The sequence below is a fragment of the Bombina bombina genome, chromosome 9 (assembly GCF_027579735.1).
Source record: "Bombina bombina isolate aBomBom1 chromosome 9, aBomBom1.pri, whole genome shotgun sequence".
Lineage (NCBI taxonomy): Eukaryota > Metazoa > Chordata > Amphibia > Anura > Bombinatoridae > Bombina > Bombina bombina.
In genome coordinates, this window is record NC_069507.1 from 124,699,684 (window position 1) to 124,720,766 (window position 21,083).

A 21,083-nucleotide genomic window follows, 5' to 3' on the forward strand; every position below is an offset into this window, starting at 1 on the left:
ACTGCTGGTATTACGAGTTAAAAGTAAATGTGATCGCTTGAGCACAATCACAATTTATGCTAGAATGATTACCGGGACTTCAGAGCTTTGGTTAACTGTTACGCAAAACAAAAAAGTGTCACAACACACATCAAAAATACATTTCAATGTACAGTTACATTTATAATAACACTAATAAAAATGATTCACAAACAATATTGTACACAAAAGTTATAAGGGCTGAAAGATATGAGGTCTCACGTGTTAGAAAAAAAAAAGGCAAAGGGCCTTAACATTCAGATACATACATATACATGTCTAAAGATGTGTGTGTATGTGTGTATATATTATATGTGTGTACATATGTATTTATATGTGTATGTATGTATTTACAGACATATTTAAACACATACATACATATGTACACATATATAGACATATACATAAGTATATTAGAGCCCTTTGCAGTTCAGGAGATGAAGACATGTAAAATCATATTTATGCAATATTTATATTTATTGAGTTCTATGGGGTAAACGCACAAGCAATATTCTAAGTTCGGCTTTTTGTGCTTGTCACATTAGAGTGTGAGCGAAAACAGTTTACTTTCAACTCATAATACAAGCGCAACCAGACCAGTGCAAAAAGCTCCTCGAGCTGGAGTTCTGAGTAGCTCTCCATTTATAATCTGGCCCTATGTGTTTACAGTGAAAACTTTCTCAATAAAGGTTTGTTTGATGTTTGAGTAGGGACATATAAATGGCATTTTATATTAGAAATCTGTCACATAACACAGACACAACATACCATATTTATGTCCCAGATATCTCAGTATGCTGTTACTTTGATACAGAACAAAGTCTCCATCCTGCAATCGGGGAATCTGTCCAAAGACCTGTGTAATATCAAGAAAAGAGAGTGTTATGGATGCAAACATTTATGAATTAACACAGACATAGCATATCCATTTCATTCATGCATTAATTTATTTATTTATTAATTCAAGGAAAAGTAGAGTTTGAATACTTTATTGCATTACTGGTATCAGGGTGTTGCTGTTCTAATAATACCAGTAAGGTACCTACCTCCCTTTGCTGTTTGAGAATTTATAGTGAATGGGGTTACCTACAATTTGGAGCTAATCAAACCAGCAACCCATTGGCTGATAGGCATTCATTTTACTGCTTTCCACAATAACCAATAAGGCTTTGTACAGCACAATGTATATATACGTCTGAGCTGCAGGAAGCTTTAGCAGTCTCGGTTGTTAAGTTACAGCCGACAGCTGTATTTCCTGAGCTCTAAGCATGCCCTCATATGGAACCGGAGTGCAATCGGTGCTCCAGTTTCCTATGAGGGCAGATGCTAGATCGTTACAGACGGTGACACTATGTGTGTCACTGTCTGTAACGATCATCTGCTGGTGCCTGCGGGAGGTGTGGGAATCTAGAAACTGGGTGGGTAGTCCAACAGTGGAGGGGGAGGGAGGGGGAGGACCCTACACTCAGAAAATAAAAATAAAGGGAGAGGTAGGGAAGGGGGCTACATAACAGAAAAAAGGTAGGGTGGTTGTGTTGGGGGTTCCTAACTAATTATCATGGGGGGGGGAGTGGGGGGCCCCAATGCTACAGAAACTTAAAAAAAAAAACAAAAAAAACATTTTATTAAAAAAAAGCATTTTATAGGTACCTAAGATGGTGGCACTAGTCAGAGGGGGCAGGGTTAGAGAGCAGTTTGGGAGGGATCAGGGATGTTAGAGGGTAAGGTGGCTAATACACTGCAAAAAATATATAAAAATATTTAATAAAAAAAAAAGTATTAAATCTTCATACTGGCAGACTGTCTGCCAACACCTAAGATGGTGGTGAGCAGTAGGGTGTGAGGGAGGGAAGAGAGCTGTTTGAAAGGGATCAGATAGTGATCAGGGGGTTTAGAGGTGTCAGGTGGGAGGGTAATCTCTACACTAAAGCTAAAAGTTTTTTTACAGCTACCTGATTTACCCCTTCACTGCAGAGAAGTGTGGTGCGCAGATGCAGTTATCAGCCTTCTAATTACCAAAAAGCAATGGCAAAGCCATGCATGTCTGCTATTTCTTAACACAGGGGATCCCAGAGATGCTTTTACAATAATTTGTGCTATGATTGCACAAGCGATATGTAAATAATTTCAGGGAGAAACCCAAAGTTGTGAGAAAGTTAATAAAAAATGTTATATGATCGCATTTGGCGGTGAAATGGTGGCATGAAATATAGCAAATTGAGCCTAGATCAATACCTTATAAAAAAATATATAGCTTTGACAGGTAAATAGAAAAAAACAAGGCTCTATATTTGTTTAAATGGAGTGATAGCAAAAATAATAAAAATTCTCCGGTATTTTGGGCAAGTTCTTCTCTGAAAGTCCTGGTAGTGAAGGAGTTAAGGTACAGTGCTCTTAAAACAGGTACTTTGCCCTCCATTACAAACTTTTACCTAGCAGAGAGCTCTCATTTGTATCATTCCACACATAGGGACAGCCCCTTTTGTTTATAGAATTCCATGACCTTGCCCCTGCAAGTGTTGGCATGGAAAACCACGTCTAGACTTGCAAACTTTATAGAACTGTCCCCTCAGTGAGAAAGAGTGAGCTGTAATGAACCCAGAGATAGTGACAAACACTGTAGCCAATCAAGGTCAACTACTGTGAGCTCATGCTGTTAACCTATAAAGTTTGATTAACTGAAATGCTAAGAACATTTTTTCAAGCCTCCCAAGCTGCTCAAGTTTCACCAGCTGCTGCCATACAACCACCTCCAGAAAAATGTGATGGTCCTCTGGATGACTGCAGAGGGTTTTTAAATCAGTGTCTTCATCACTTCAAGAATGACCCAATAACATTCTACTGCTTAGATAACTTTAATTATCCCCCTCATTACGGGTAAAGCCTTAGCTATGGTCTTCACTTTGTTGAGAAAGACAATCCTATTTTCCATGATACTCAGACCTTACTGCTGGCTCTCCAGGAAGGGAGGCAGCCTTTGAGACATCTTTACTTTAGACTGTTGGCAAGTACGGTATGTGGTAGAATTCTATGCTGTCGCTGCAGAGATAGAATGGCAGCCTTTTGAAAGGGGTTATGTGATTCTATTTAAGACAGCTGGTGTTTAGAGAACAACCTGCAACCCTGGAAAACTATATTTCATTATGCATTAGACTTGGCACAAAACATCAACAAAAATTAGAGAAAAGACAGAGCCACCAACCATCAGACTAGCTGCAATATTTTCCCAACCTCCTGTTCCAGCTGTTCCTTCCAATGATCCGTTGAAATAGGCACCATATGCTTGTCAGCTAAAAAGCTCAGAAGACTTACCTTTGGGACTTTGTCTTTATTGTGGTCTGAGAGGCCATCTGCTAAAAAATTAGCCAGGAAACCTAGGGCTTAATTCTCTTCAGAGAGGCAGAATTAAGCTAATAATGTATCAATCACTTGTTAAGCAATATGGGGGCGCTGCCTTTGTTGTTTTATTTTTGCTTTTATTTTTGGGGGGCTTTAGCTTTAATACACATACTTCTAATGTTTGGGATATTTGCTTAATGCATAGACTTGTGACATTCTTTTGCTTGTCATATTCTATGCGTGTATGTAACCGCTAATATCCAACACACTGAACACTAGCTACATTCTTGGCTAAATACCCAGCAATAAGGGTGCTTTATTAAAAGCATGTGACCAGTTTTAGTTTATGCTTTCCCTTAGTTTCAGTATTTTCTTCTTAAAAGTTCTAATATGTTGCTTATGCATATGTGGTGTTTCATTGCATGTTTGACATGTATCAAGCTACATGGCCTTGGTTTATCCAGCTTGGTCAAATACTTAGAAATTAATGTTTCAGCATTAATTTACATTTCAACAGTTTCAGTTTCATAAGAATTATATTTTTAGATTAGTGATTTTTCTCTGTACTTTTGTGTTGCCCCATGAAGTAACCAATTATATTCTGCTGAACATATTGCCTACCTAAATAATTCGTTTTCAAGTGTAGGAATGCCCATATTTTTGTTTTCTATGTATACAAAGTGAGTTTGGGACTGCCTCAACTCAGAATCCTATATTATTATTATTATTATTATCGGTTATTTGTAGAGCTCCAACAGATTCTGCAGTGCTATATGCTGTAATCCTCCTCTGTGATCAAGTGATTTTCTCTATCAACAAACAAAGTCTCACCAAATAACCTAGTCTGATCCTTGTTATGAATACTCAATTCTAGAAAAACAGCAATATCCTCTACTAAGTCAAAATTATTTGTACCGATACATCTCTATTTCGAAAAGATCTGTATCGACAACTATGTCCTTATTGATTACGGTGCAGTGATTAATTTCATGGACATTTTGTTTGCATCCCAACATGAGATACCTAGTCTTTCTAATAAAACCCAGTACATATTATGACAATCAATGGTCAACCACTTGGCACAGAGTTAATCACTAACCATACTGTACCCATTACTACAACTGTGAGGTTGCTACATGTTGTATCCTTGTGTTTTTGACTTTGTAACCTCTCCACACATGCCCCTTATACTGGGATTACCATGCCTTCAATAGCAAAATCCTATCTTCTCTTGGTCTCTGGAGGAACACAGTTTGTAGGGAGATGAATGCTTAGCGTTTACAACCTAAGAAATTTTGTACCACACGTATTCTAGCTGTGGTGTCAAACCATAAAATGTATCCCTAGAATATTCACATAGTTCATTCTTAAACTATACTGTGTAAAACATTGAGTATTTTACAAACATATGTAAAAACTATAGACTAGGATAGAACTATAGAGGACACTCCCATGTAGCTTTTGATTGGTGTATGGTAGGACACACCTTAATTAAATTAAGTATACAAAGGGGGTCAACAGCTACCATACAAATTATTTTCCTTCCTCACCTCCTGGAAGCAACTGATCGAAAAGAGAGAGAGAGAGAGAGAGAGAGAGAGAGAGAGGGCATACTGGAAGACTGAACTGGCCGAGTATATTATGATTTTTGTTCATTCTTCTTGGCATATATTCTCTGGTTTACTATGTTTAGTGAGTAGTATTGCTTAACCTGGGTTTATTTAAGATAGAGTTGCCCTGTATAATATGGACTGGATGTTGTAGTTACTGGTATTTTCTTAAAGGTTAATTAACCCTTTGAGTGCTAAGCACTTTCCCACCTGGGTGCTAATATCTTCTAAGGTTTTTATATTTTTGGGAAAAAAAATTGTAACTTTTTTTTTTTTACAGACCCCCAAGACTTACACTGTTGGAAAGGTTAGGCGGTTACCTTTCCAATAGTGGGTCTTGGGGGTCTGTAGCTGCTTAGATGCCTGAAATACAGGCTTCTAAGCAGCATGCCCCCTCCTCCTATACTTAACACTGTTAAGTATAAATAAAGTTGCGCGTTGACGTCATCACGTCATTGCGCGTGACGTCACCGCGCATCACGTGAAGCCCCGGTGATGCCTGTCACTCTACAGGCACGATCGCCGGGGTAGGAGCGGTTAGGAGCCCCCAGATCTCGTTCAAGGTGGGAGAGTGCTCATGACGGCTCTAAGCCGTCATTAGCACCAGAGTGAGAAACTCTGTGACGGCTCAGAGCCGTCATTAGCACTCAAAGGGTAAATACTTTGAAGCTTGAAGGCAATTGTTAATTTTTCATGCCTATATTATTTGTCTTCTAATAAAATCATTTTAAAAATTGGACATCCCTTTTTGTTTTAATATTCTGGTACCAATTACCACCACACTAGCTTCAACTTCAATACATCCTGAGCTACCCACAGAATTTCAAGACATTTCTGATTTATTTTATAAAAAGAAAGTAGAAAGAGTATGACTGCTCCATTACTTTACTTCTTGGTAAAGTAATGGAGCCAAAGGCAAGACATTTTTTTATTTCACAACTGGAAATGAGGGCTTTGGAAGAACACATTAAAGGCATATAAAACCCAATTTTTTTATTTCATGATTCAGAGGGGTAGATTTATTAAATGTTGGGCAAACATGATCTTCTGTAGCGGATCATGTCCGCCCGACATCGCTAAATGCCGACAGCAGATGCTGTCGGCATTTAACATTGCTCAAGCATTTCTGGGGAAATGCTTGTGCAATGCCACCCCCTGCACATTCGCGGCCAATTGGCTGCTAGCAGGGGGTGTCACTTATTCTGATCGTATCTGACCGGGACGATTGCAGTCCGCCACCTCAAAGGTGGTGAATGAGTTAAGGAGAGCTGCTTCTTAACTTACGTTTCAGGCGGTCCTGAAACTTGATAAATCTACCCCAGAGCCTGCAATTTTAAGCAACTTTCTATTTTACTACTATTATCAATTTTTATCTTGGTATCTTTATTTGAAAAAGCAGGAATGTAAGCTTAGGAGTCAGCCCATTTTTGGTTCAGACCCTGGATAGCGCTATTTGTTCCTGAGAAAATAAGAATGGTTACAAAATTATGTTTATGTATTATGTTTGGTGGCCAAAACTTTCTCATGACACTCAAGATTATATTTCAGCTCGTCACCTTTGAGCTGTTAATAAAATACATTGACAGCTCCCCAGTGATCATTTAATACCTATGTTTGTTCCTTAGCAGTCATGTGCCCATTTGAGAATGAATTTATCACAGATTTACCTTCTTCTATAAACAACTCAGTAATCTGAATAATTGTGGACAGATTCTCAAAGATTCTCAAAGATGGCACACTTTGTTACCCAGCTGACGGGCTTACTCACAGCTGAAAGATTGGCAACCTTATTTATCTATCAAATACTATGGGGCCGATTTATAATCGGTCTGTCTGACATGATCCGCTCAGCGGATCATGTCCGACAGACATCGATGAATGCCGACAGCATAGGCTGTCGGCATTTATCATTGCACAAGTAGTTCTTGTGAACTGCTTGTGCAATGCTGCCCCCTGCAGATTCGCGTGTCAATCAGCTCGATCGTATAGGATCGGGCGGATTGATGTCCACAGCCTCAGAGCAGGCGGACCAGTTATGGAGCAGCGGTCTTAAGACCGTTGCTTCATAACTGCTGTTTCCGTTGAGCCTGAAGGTTTGTGCGGAAACAGGGGCATCCATCTCCATTCAGAGCTTAATAATTCAGCCCCTATGTCTTATGTCTACATGGCCAACCCTTAAAGGGACAGTCTAGTCCAAAATAAACTTTCATAATTCAGATAGAGAATGTCATTTTAAACAATTTTCCAATTTGTTTAAATGGAGTGATAGCAAAAATAATAAAAATTCTAACAGCTGTTATCATAATTACGTGTCACACTTACAGTTTGTATGAAACAAAACATAGTGGCTTTGGAAGAACTAATGAAGTGTGAGCCTGCCCAAGTGCAGTTCTTTCTGGGATCCAAAAAACTCTCAGTGGAAGCTAAATACACTGAATAATAACCAACCTGCACATCAGTTAATCTAACTGCTTATACATTGTAAACTGCATTGTAAGAACAAATTTACGGCTAGATTACGAGTTTTGCGTTAGAGGCTATGCGTTTCTAACGAGCAGTTTTGTCTCACCGCTCACTTACCTGCAGCGCTGGTATTACGAGTTTTCAGAAACCCGTCTTTAAAAGACAAGAAGTGAGAGTTGAGCAAAATTTAGCTCCAAATCTCACTTCAATACCAGCGCTGCTTAAGTCAGCGGTGACCTGGTCGTACGTGCTCGTGCATGATTTCCCCATAGAAATCAATGGGGAGAGCCGACTGAAAAAAAGTCTAACACCTGCAATAACGCAGCCCCATTGATTCCTATGGGGAAATAAAATGTATGTTTACACCTAACACCCTAACATGAACCCCAAGTCTAAACACCCCTAATCTTACACTTATTAACCCCTAATCTACCGCCCCCGACATCTGCACTATATTTATTAACCCCTAATCTGCTGTTCTGGACACCGCCTCCACCTACATTATAGTTATGAACCCCTAATCTACTGCCCCCAACATCGCCGCCACCTACATTATATTTATTAACCCCTAATCTGCCTTCCCCAATGTCGCCGCAACCTACCTACACTTATTAACCCCTAATCTGCCACCCCCAACGTTGCCGCCACTATAATAAACATATTAACCCCTAAACCGCCTCACTCCAGCCTTGCACACATTAGTTAAATATTATTAACCCCTAATCTGCAGTCCCTAACATCGCCGCCACTTACCTACATTTATTATCCCCTAATCTGCCACCCCCAACTTTGCCGACGCTATATTAAAGTTATTAACCCCTAAATCTAAGTCTAACCCTAACACCCCCTAACTTAAATATAATTTAAATAAATCTAAATAAAATTACTATCATTAAATAAATTATTCCTATTTAAAACTAAATACTTACCTATAAAATAAACCCTAAGCTAGCTACAATATAACTAATAGTTTATTTTTATTTTACAGGCAAGTTTGTATTTATTTTAACTAGGTAGAATAGTTACTAAATAGTTATTAACTATTTAATAACTACCTAGCTAAAATAAAGACAAATTTTCCTGTAAAATAAAACCTAACCTAAGTTACACTAACACCTAATACTACAATATAATGAAATAAATTAACTAAATTAAATACAATTACCTAAATTAAATTAGCTAAAGTACAAAAAAACAAACACTAAATTACAGAAACTAATAAACAAATTACAGATATTTAAACTAATTACACCTAATCTAATAGCCCTATTAAAATAAAAAAAAGCCCCCCCAAAATAAAAAAATCCCTAGCCTAAACTACCAATAGCCCTTAAAAGGGCCTTTTGCAGGGCATTGCTCCAAAGTAATCATCTCTTTTACCTGTAAAAAAAAATATAGAAACAACCCCCCCCAACAGTAAAACCCACCACCCACACAACCAACCCCCCAAATAAAATACTATCTAAAAAAACCTAAGCTCCCCATTGCCCTGAAAAGGGCATTTGGATGGGCATTGCCCTTAAAAGGGCAGTTAGCTATTTTGCTGCCCAAACCCGAACCCAAAAAATAAAACCCACCCAATACACCCTTAAAAAAACACTAACCCCCTGAAGATCGACTTACCGGGAGACGTCTTCATCCAAGTCGGGCCGAAGTCCTCAACGAAGCCGGGAGAAGTCTTCATCCAAGCCTGGCGAAGTGGTCCTCCAGACGGGCAGAAGTCTTCATCCAGACGGCATCTTCTATCTTCATCCATCCAGCGCGGAGCGGGTCCATCTTCAAGACATCCGACACGGAGCATCCTCTTCATCCGACGACTAAAGCTGAATGAAGGTACCTTTAAGTGACGTCATCCAAGATGGCGTCCCTTAGATTCCGATTGGCTGATAGAATTCTATCAGCCAATCGGAATTAAGGTAGAAAAAATCCTATTGACTGATGCAATCAGCCAATAGGATTGAAGTTCAATCCTACTGGCTGATCCAATCAGCCAATAGGATTGAACTTCAATCCTATTGGCTGATTGGAACAGCCAATAGAATGCAAGCTCAATCCTATTGGCTGATTGGATCAGCCAATAGGATTGAACTTCAATCCTATTGGCTGATATAATTCTATCAGCCAATCGAAATCTAAGGGACGCCATCTTGGATGACGTCACTTAAAGGTACCTTCATTTAGCTTTAGTCGTCGGATGAAGAAGATGCTCCGTGTCGGATGTCTTGAAGATGGACCGGCTCCGTGCCGGATGGATGAAGATAGAAGATGCCATTGCCATCTGGATGAAGACTTCTGCCCGTCTGGAGGACCACTTCACCCGGCTTGGATGAAGACTTCTCCCGGCTTCGTTGAGGACTTCGGCCCGGCTTGGATGAAGACGTCTCCCGGTAAGTCGATCTTCAGTGGGTTAGTGTTAGGTTTTTTAAGGGTGTATTGGGTGGGTTTTATTGTTAGGTTAGGGTTTGGGCGGCAAAAGAGCTAACTGTCCTTTTAAGGGCAATGCCCATCCAAATGCCCTTTTCAGGGCAATGGGTAGGTTAGGTTTTTTTAGATGGTATTTTATTTGGGGGGTTGGTTGTGTGGGTGGTGGGTTTTACTGTTGGGGGGGTTCTTTGTAATTTTTTTTACAGGTGAAAGAGCTGATTACTTTGGGGCAATGCCCTGCAAAAGGCCCTTTTAAGGGCTATTGGTAGTTTAGTTTAGGCTAGGGTTTTTTTATTTGGGGGGGCTTTTTTATTTTGATAGGGCTATTAGATTAGGTGTACTTAGTTTAAATATCTATAGATTAGGTGTACTTAGTTTAAATAATATTTTAAGGAAAATAATTTGTAATTATGTATTGTACTAGGGTACTAGTACAATACATAATTACTAATTATTTTCCTTAAAATATTATTATATATAGGCTCTTTTGAGATAAATATCCTATCAATTGTGCCCTCTGATGTAATTCTATTAGTTAATATTTACACAACTAGATCAAATTCTAACCCCCTCACTGAGTCACGGTTTCAGGAATGGTTATTTAAAAATACACTTGGCTCATTAATATTGTTATTGCCAACGCTCCTATTTGGGTCCACTTATTATTATCTCTCAGCTATTCTAGCATACAGTTTTTGAGTAAAGAGAACCAATGGCACTACTGAGTTGAACAAACGTTCCCATATAAATAATTATAAATTGTTTGACATGACAATGAGGAGGTGCTTGTACTAGATATATACTAGAGACTAATCAGTAAGAGACTGAAAAAAGAGTACAAATATAGCACTCATAACATTTTCATGGTATATTGGAATAAATATGGTGGCACAAAGCAGAGAAAAATATATAAAGCTTAACGTTTATTAAATTAGCTAAAAAAAGGGGGAAAAATTATAGAAAAAGTAACACACTATTTAAAATATGCATATGCCTGTATTGGAGGTTAAATAAGACAGAATATGAAATCCTTGGCTCAGATATTCACTGTGAGTGGGGTTGCTTAGGATTCCTGTCTATAAAGAACTCTGTAATTTTATCGGTATTGATATCATGCAATGGCTATAAATACACTGAAGTGTAGGCAATGAGTCAAAAAAATCAATCAATCAAAAATTATTATTTTAGTATCTCCACTGATTGCCACCATGCACATAGTGTGCAGGTGCTAGGTTGTGAATTTCCTTTGTGGAGATACTAAGAAATTGACCTGTTCAATAGTATGATAATCCTCAGAGAAAAATATGTATTTATTAAATACCTATTAATACCTTAGTTATAAATGATCTCCACAAACTGTGGCTCAGAGGACATTGGTACTTATACCTTGGTTACCATTGATTTACCGCTATGAATGATGATAGATAATATGACACTAGTGTCCGGGTGCAAAATAAGTGGTAAATTACCTTTCTGAAGAGACCCGTTATGCCTTTAATACCATTTGATACCATTGGCTTTGGTCTGTAGAATGACCTCGACCAAATTGTGGCTCAAAAAGACTAATATTTGTACCTTTGAATTACCATAAAGTACAACTATGAGTGGTGGTCAGTGCTATAGCATTAGTGTTCAGGTGCCAAATTATTGGCGAATAACCCTTCTGGAAATACCAGATATACCTATTAATACCGTTTACTATAATTGTATTTGCCAGATTGTGGCTCAAAGTAGACAACTATACAACTATAAGTGGTGGTCAGTGCTATAGCATTAGTGTACAGGTGCCAAATTATTGGCAAATAACCTTTCTGGAAATACCAGATATACCTATCAATACCGTTTATAGCGAGTTAAAAAAGGAAAAAGGGGAGAAGGGGAGCAGGAACACCACTAACACGTTTCGCCATAGTGGCTGTTTCAAAGGGCAAACTTGCAAGCTTCTCATCAAACTTATATACCCTTAGCTGTAATCGGATTTGGCTGGTTGGGCAACCTATCATAATGCACTTATGGGGATTGGCTATAATGCCTGTCAATCATGTGCTGCATACGCAGATTGGACAATTTGGAGTTTGTTTACTCCCCAATGTTTAGCGTGACTAAAGAGAAACAAACACCTATGTATTCTACTGATAATGTAGCGTATTATAATAATATGTACTGATCTGACATCGTGGAAATATGAATTTTGGCTCTATGTTCTAATTTATGATGACACTCGTCGCTATTGCGATGTTTGGTAGCCCGTGTCTCTATTAGTTTACATGTTTGTCAATCACACTACCAAGTGTTGTGATTGGATTAAATGACGTTCATTGAAACAAATGTGTGTTAGATTTTGTAAAATAACATAATGTTGATACAAAAGACTGTCATTAATACTTGGTAGATAGCTGACAACACAAATTCCCTCTGTGAAAAAACATACATATAAACGGAGAAAAGAAGAAAACAACACAACAATGTCAATTTCAATACTGTATATCAATCTGTGGTTTACATCTGATACACCGTTTCATATATTAAAGCAGTATCTATTGGAATGTTTGTTATAATAAGGAATGTAGATAGATGCAATTAGATTTTATTATTGTAATAGTAGAAAAAAGCGATGAGTTTTTGAATACTGTATATCAATCTGTGATCTACACTCGAAAAACAGTTTTGTGTGTTTGCTACAGTGTCTATTTAAATGTAGTTGGTATTGTAGAATATTTGTAAATACAATTAAATTTAAGTTGTTTTTATGGCAAGGAACATTTTAAATCTGCTTATACTTTCTTGTTATTGCGTATAATGTTACGTTTGTTTGAACTTTAAGTATAATTATTATAGAGCCATAGGGACTGTTCGTTCGTAACAGGCAGTTCCCTGATATTAAATAGTACGTGCAAATATAATAGTAAATGATGTCATTTATATTTTGCACTTGCTTGTTCAATATTTCCGATGAATACAGAGATGTGATTATATCACAAAATATTATGTTTATTTGATTTTATTGGAACATAGATTACAAAAGAAGACTCAATTTTGGTGCTTTTTCGAAAAAACTTGACATGGAAATTGAAAAATGTTGTGAATACAGTGAAAGAAGAAAATTTGTGAAAACTGTCATTGGTGAGAACAGATTAATACCGATATTGTAATATTAATATTTGTAGTGTGTGCCTCTTACTGAGGGTAATATATGTGTGTTATAATAAGTGTGTTTGCTTGATTTAACATAATAAAACACAATATTTATGTGATGGCGAATGTGATAATTGTGCTGACATATGCCTAGATTTAGAGTTTTGTCGGTAAAGACCCGCGTAGCTAACGCTGCTTTTTTTCCCATCGCACCCTTAAGACAACGCTGGTATTTAGCGTTGTCTGAGGGGCTGCGTTAGGCTCAAAAAAGGGTGCATTCAGCCTAATTTAGCTCCACTTCAACCCTCAATACCAGCGTTGCTTACGGTAGCGGTAAGCTGGAAAAACGTGCTTGTGCACGATATCCCCATAGGAAACAATGGGGCAGTTTGGGCTGAAAAAAAACCTAACATCTGCAAAAAAGCAGCGTTCAGCTCCTAACGCAGCCCCATTGTTTGCTATGGGGAAACACTCTCTAAGTCTGCACCTAACACCCTAACATGAACCCCGAGTCTAAACACCCCTAACCTTACACTTATTAACCTCTAATCTGCTGCCCCCGCTATCGCTGACACCTGCATTATATTACTAACCCCTAATCTGCCGCTCCGGATACCGCCGCAACCTACATTATCCCTATGAACCTCTAATCTGCTGCCCCTAAGACCGCCGACCCCTATATTATATTTATTAACCCCTAATCTGCCGACAGGACCTGGCCGCCACTATAATAAATGTATTAACCCCTAAACCGCCGCACTCCCGCCTCACAAACACTAGAATAGTATTAACCCCTAATCTGCCCTCCCTAACATCGCCGCCACCTACCTACAATTATTAACCCCTAATCTCCCGCCCGCACCGTCGCTGCTACTATAATAAAGTTATTAACCCCTAAACCTAAGTCTAACCCTAACACCCCCCTAACATAAATATAATTTAAATGAAACAAAATAATATTCCTAAAATTAACTAAATTAATCCTATTTAAAACTAAATACTTACCTATAAAATAAACCCTAATATAGCTACAATATAACTAATAATTACATTGTAGCTATTTTAGGATTTATATTTATTTTACAGGCAACTTTGTATTTATTTTAACTAAGTACAATAGCTATTAAATAGTTAATAACTATTTAATAGCTACCTAGTTAAAATAATTACAAAATTACCTGTAAAATAAATCCTAACCTAAGTTACAAATACACCTAACACTACACTATCATTAAACTAATTAAATAAATTACCTACAATTAGCTAAACTAAAATACAATAAAATAAACTATAATACAAAAAAACAAACACTAAATTACAAAAAATAAAAAAGAATTACAAGAAGTTTAAACTAATTACACCTAATCTAAGCCCTCTAATAAAATAAAAAAAGCCCCCCAAAATAAAAAACTCCCTACCCTATTCTAAACTACCAAAGTAATCAGCTCTTTTACCAGCCCTTAAAAGGGCTTTTTGCGGGGCATTGCCCCAAAGTAATCAGCTCTTTTACCTGAAAAAAAAAAATACAATACCCCCCAACATTTACAACCCACCACCCACATAACCCTACTCTAACCCACCCAACCCCCCCTTAAAAAACCTATCACTAACCCCCTGAAGATCATCCTACCTTGAGTCGTCTTCACTCAGCCAAGCCGAATTCTTCATCCAAGGTGTGCAGTGGAGGTCCTTGATCCGGTAGAAGTCTTCATCCAAGCAGGGCAAGAAGAGGTCCTCCATCCGGTAGAAGTGTTCATCCAGGCGGCGTCTTCAATCTTCATCCATCTGGAGCGGAGCCATCTTCAAAGGAGCCGACGCGGAGCCATTCTCTTCAACCGACGACTTCCCAACCAATGAAGGTTTCTTTAAGGGACGTCATCCAAGATGGCATCCCTTCAATTCCGATTGGCTGATAGAATTCTATCAGCCAATCGGAATTAAGGTAGAAAAAATCTGATTGGCTGATGCAATCAGCTAATCAGATTGAAGTTCAATCCGATTGGCTGATCCAATCAGCCAATCGTATTGAACTCGCATTCTATTGGCTGTTCCGATCAGCCAATAGAAAAATATTCTATTGGCTGTTCCGATCAGCCATTGGGATTGACAGTGTTTAGTGCATAAATCCACCTGCACTCGGCTTGTAGATCGCCACCTCTAATGCCTAATGAGATTTTTTCCAATGCAAAGTATGATAGGTCATCCACTTTTGATTTATGTTTTTGAAAGAAATGTTTAGCTACCTGTGTTATTTTTTTTACCTTTGCGTAAATCTAATTCAGCATTTCTGATGTTACTCATGTGTTCACCTATTCTTTTCTTCATGGGCCGGGTAGTCATACCCACATAGTACAGATCACAGTTGCATTTCAGGGCATATATTACTCCATAGGTATTGCACGTAATGTGGTGATTGATTTTATGTATCTTGCCAAATCTGTCTCGGATTTGTTTGGTTTGATTCATGTAAGAACAATACGTGCAATTCTTACATGAGTTATTGCCTGGATATGTGGTTGAAGACCTTTTTCTGATGAAGTGGCTTTGGACCAAGCAATCTTTGAGATTCCTGGATCTTCTGTAACAAATTGATACTCTATCTCCTAGAGTTTTGTTTAATTCAGGGTCATTCAGAAGGATATTCCAGGACTTTTGGATAATATTAGAAACATCCTTTATTTGAGAATTAAAGGTAGCTATTAATCTTGTTTGTTCATCAACTTTCTTATTTTTAGGATGTAAGAGTTCCGTCCTGGGTGTATATAGGGCTCTGTGTTTAGCTCTTTTTAGACTTCTGTTACTGTATCCTCTGGCTTTCAATCTTATTTCTAATTCAGCAGCTCTTGTTTTAAAAATATCCATAGATGAACAGTTATGACGTATGCGTAAAAATTCGCCTGTTGGTAATGATCTTAGGGTACTTTTAGTGTGTGCGCTTTGATGATGTAAGATAGAATTAGTGTCAGTTTTTTTACGAAATAGGTCCGATATTAAATTACCTTGATCATCTTTTATGATTTTAAGTTCCAGGAAACTTATTTCGATTAAACTGCATTCATATGTTAGTTTAATGTTGATGTTGTTCTGGTTGAGTTGATGTAGAAATTAATCCAAATCTGTTTTGGATCCCTCCCAGATAAACAGGATATCATCAATATAACGTATCCATAATGGTATATGTTGCATATAAAAAGCATTGCTATCAGTGAACACCATCTCTTTTTCCCACCAGCCTAAAAAAAGGTTGGCATATGGGGGGGGGGGTGCGCAGGCTGTACCTATTGCTGTTCCCCTGACTTGTAAGTAATGTTGATCATTAAATACAAAAAAGTTATGATTAAGGATGAATTTAACCAATTCTAGGATAAAGGTATTATGTTCTGGAGAATCTGTTGGATCCAGATCTAGAAAATATTGTACAGCTTGTATGCCATAAGAGTGCTCTATACTGGTGTATAATGATTCCACATCGGCTGTGACCAACCAGGTATTAGATGATAACTGAATGCCATCTAGGCGTTGGAGTACTTCAGTTGTGTCCCTTACATAAGAAGGTAATTCTTCAACAAAAATTCTTAATCTTTTGTCAACATATAAACTAGCCTTTTCTGTCAGACAGCCATTGTCAGATACTATTGGCGGGTGGGAGGATTGGTGATATTTTTGTGGATCTTTGGAATAAGATATAGTGTGGAGACTCTTGGATGTGTTACTTTTAGAAATTTATATTCTTTAAAGGATTAAATATAAATATCAGTTTCTTGTAACAGTTGGGGTCATTTAGTTATTTTTATTTGCTTCACATAAATAGTTGAAAAATATTTATGTGAAGCAAATAAGCAACTAAATGACCCCAACTGTTACAAGATACTGATATTTAATCCTGCAGCCTCATACAGCATTATAACAATCTAATTGACAAAGCTAAAGAGGATTACATTATCAGCAATAAAGAATATAAATTTCTAAATGTATTGTGTTGTTTTCTTCTTTTCTCCGTTTATATGTATGTTTTTTTACAGAGGGAATTTGTGTTGTCAGCTATCTACCAAGTTTTAATGACAGTCTTTTGTATCAACATTATGTTATTTTACAAAATCTAACACACATTTGTTTCAATCAACGTCATTTAATCCAATCACAACACTTGGTAGTGTGATTGACAAACATGTAAACCAATAGAGACACGGGCTACCAAACATCGCAATAGCAACGAGTGTCATCATAAATTAGAACATAGAGCCAAAATTCATATTTCCACGATGTCAGATCAGTACATATTATTATAATATGCTACATTATCAGTAGAATACATAGGTTTTTGTTTCTCTTTAGTCACGCTAAACATTGGGGAGTAAACAAACTCCAAATTGTCCAATCCACATATGCAGCACATGATTAACAGGCATTATAGCCAATCCCCTAAGTGCATTATGATAGGTTGCCCAACCAGCCAATCAGATTACAGCTAAGGGTATATAAGTTTGACGAGAAGCTTGCAAGATTGCCCTTTGAAACAGCCACTATGACGAAAGGCATTAGTGGCGTTCCTGCTCCCCTTCTCCCCTTCTCCCCTTTTTCCTTTTTTAACTCGCTATGCCTGTATTTATGTACTTAAAAAACGGTATTAATAGGTATCTTAGAATATTTTTCTGAGGATTTCAACATTCTCAGTGGGCATTTTACACAGAGATTGGCTCTTCACTAAGAGTATCTCTTACCTTTTCCCCTAAGATAACGGTACTTAAACGGTATAGATCTCTGGTATTTCCAGAAAGATAATCTGTTAACAGTAATTAAAAGGTATAGGTATCGGTCTCCTTTGAGCCACAATATGTTGAGTACAATTATAGTAAACGGTATTAACAGGTATATCTGGTATTTCCAGAAAGGTTATTTGCCAATAATTTGGCACCTGCACACCAATGCTATAACACCGACTACCACTTATAGTTATATAGTTGTCTCCTCTGAGCCACAATCTGGTAAATACAATTATAGTAAACGGTATTAATAGGTATATCTGGTATTTCCAGAAAGGTTATTTGCTAATAATCTGGCACTTGAATACTAGTGCCATACCACCGACCACCACTCATAGTTGTTTTTTATGGTAATTCAAAGGTACAAGTATTACGCTATGCCTGTATTTATGTACTTAAAAAACTGTATTAATAGGTATCTTAGAATATTTTTCTGAGGATCTTAACATTCTCATTGGATGTTGTACACAGAGAGTGGCTCTTCAATTAGAGTATCTCCTACCTTTTCACCTAAGATAACGGTATTTAAACGCTATAGATCTCTGGTATTTCCAGAAAGATAATCTGTTAACGGTAATTTAAAGGTATAGGTAACGGTCTCCTTTGAACCACAATCTGTTGAGCACTATTATAGTAAACAGTATTAATTGGTATATCTGGTATTTGCAGAAAGGTTATTTGCCAATAATTTGGCACCTGTACACTAATGCTATAGCACTGACCACCACTTATAGTTGTATAGTTGTCTCCTTTGAGCCACAATCTGGCAAATACAATTATAGTAAACAGTATTAATAGGTATATCTGGTATTTCCAGAAGGGTTATTCACCAATAATTTGGCACCTGAACACTAGTGCCAGAGCACCGACCACTACTCATAGTTGTACTTTATGGTAAATCAAAGGTACAAGTATTAGTCTTTTTGAGCCACAATTTGGTCGAGATCATTCTACAGACCAAAGCCAATGGTATCAAATGGTATTAAAGGCATAATGGGTCTCTTCAGAAAGGTAATTTACCACTTATTTTGCACCCGGACACTAGTGTCATATTATCTATCATCATTCATAGCGGTAAATCAATAGTAACCAAGGTATAAGTACCTATGTCCTCTGAGCCACAGTTTGTGGAGATCATTTATAACTAAGATATTAATAGGTATTTAATAAATACATATTTTTCTCTGAGGATTATCATACTATTGAACAGGTCAATTTCTTAGTATCTCCACAAAGGAAATTCACAACCTAGCACCTGCACACTATGTGCATGGTGGCAATCAGTGGAGATACTAAAATAATAATTTTTGATTGATTTTTTTTTTTTGACTCATTGCCTACACTTCAGTGTATTTATAGCCATTGCATGATATCAATACTGCTTTATGCCACCATATTTATTCCAATATACCATGAAAACATTATAAGTGCTATATTTGTACTCTTTTTTCAGTCTCTTACTAATTAGTCTCTAGCATATAGTTTTTGCACACTGCAGACTTGATTCCAAATATATGACCACAAGATGTATGTATGTGTGTGTAAATATGTGTGTGTAAATGTGTGTGTATGAGTATGTGTGTTTATGAGTATGTATGGGTGTGTATATAAATGTGTGTCTATGAGTTTGTGTGTATGTGTATAAATATGTGTGTATGAGTATGTATGGGTGTGTGTATAAATCTGTGTGTGTATGTGTAAATGTGTGTGTATAAGTATGTGTGTATATGCATGTATAAATGTGTGTGTGAGTACCCATAGGTTTGTGTGTGTGTATGTGTAAATGTGTGTGTAAATGTGTGTGTGTGTAAATATGTGTGTATGAGTATGTATGGGTGTGTGTGTAAATGTGTGTGTGTGTGTAAATATGTGTGTTGAGTATGTATGGGTGTGTGTATAAATGTGTGTGTGTGTAAATATGTGTGTATGAGTATGTATGGGTGTGTGTGTAAATGTGTGTGTGTGTAATTATGTGTGTGAGTATGTATGGGTGTGTGTATAAATGTGTGTGTGTGTAAATATGTGTTTATGAGTATGTATGGGTATGTGTATAAATGTGTATGTGTGTAAATGTGTATATATGAGTATGTGTGTGCATAAATGTGTGTGTGTAAATGAATGAAGTCGAAAAGAGCATCATCTATGAAAACAAGAGATTCAAGGAAAATTGAGCCATATGGTGGTGCTACATCGATTATGTGTTTGACATGTGGTGGGGCGACATTGGAACCCTACTGGATTTCGTGAAAGAACTAAATTCTCAGGTGAGAGGTCTTGAAATAGCTCCACCCTACAAATTTAGTAAATTCCCTCCCTAAGAGCCAGCTATTTAGAGTCAAAAGAATAGTCAGTGAAGAAAAAAACTGTGAGGCCAGAATACAGGAAATGTCAAGGAAATTTCTAGATAGGGGGTATCCCTCTAGCCTTCTACAAAACAGAGTGGGGGAATTAAATGAACCCAATAACCGGGAGAAACTGGCAATAGGAAGAATGAAAACAGGATGGTCTTTGAATCCCAATACAGCCCACTGAGCGATAACGAAAAGAATTCACAAGAATTGGCATATTCTTAGTGAGTGTATACCCTTACTTAGAGATCCTCCCCTTATGGCACATAGGAGGGTGAAAAGTTAAAAGATCATCTGATAAAAACAGTTGTAGGATCTAGCAAAGAACACACTCAGACACTTACAGGGGAAAAGAGGACAGGCAGCTTCACCTGCTTGAATTGTATGAGCTTTAGCTCTATTATAAGAGGAGAAGATTTCTACCATCCACATAGTGGGAAGAAATATACCATAAATGGGTATTACACCTGTGAAACCTCCTTTGTGGTGTAATTAATAAAATGCCCATGTTCTATAGTATACTTAGGGGAAACCCCTAGTAAAGTAAGGGATAGTATGAGCCAACATCGCTCTAACATCAGATGCAAGAATCTGGAGGCTCCCCTGTCCAAACATTTTCTGGAGAAGGGCCATGGCATAAGCCAATTAAAATGGCAGGTCATTGACCACGTATAGCCTCCCAGAAACGGTATGGACAGGGAAAGATTACTAAAACAAAAGGAAATGTGGTGGATACACAAACTCGAGACCTTAGCCCCCAGGGGCCTTAATAAATATAATGATCTTACCTGTTTTTTCTAGATATATAATACTGAGGTTGTCAGTGAGATTTCTACTAATTCCCCAAATGTGTTTAGTTTTCCATTAATCTATATATGTATACTGTATATCTAAAATCCTAAGGATGTGTAAATAATGTGATTCAGTGTTACTAAATGAACTGTATAGATACATAATGAAATATATTATTGTTTGAGAAACAT

At 37.4% G+C, this 21,083-nt stretch overlaps 1 protein-coding gene across 1 annotated transcript in view; it reads right to left on the minus strand.

Moving 5' to 3' along the window:
* LOC128640039 (glutathione S-transferase P 1) overlaps positions 1 to 21,083 on the minus strand; it is a 66,335-nt gene that overhangs the window by 38,112 nt on the left and 7,140 nt on the right. The window contains exon 4 of the mRNA XM_053692341.1: positions 787 to 874. Coding sequence (XP_053548316.1) covers positions 787 to 874 — 88 coding nt within the window. The remainder of the gene's footprint in view (positions 1 to 786; positions 875 to 21,083) is intronic.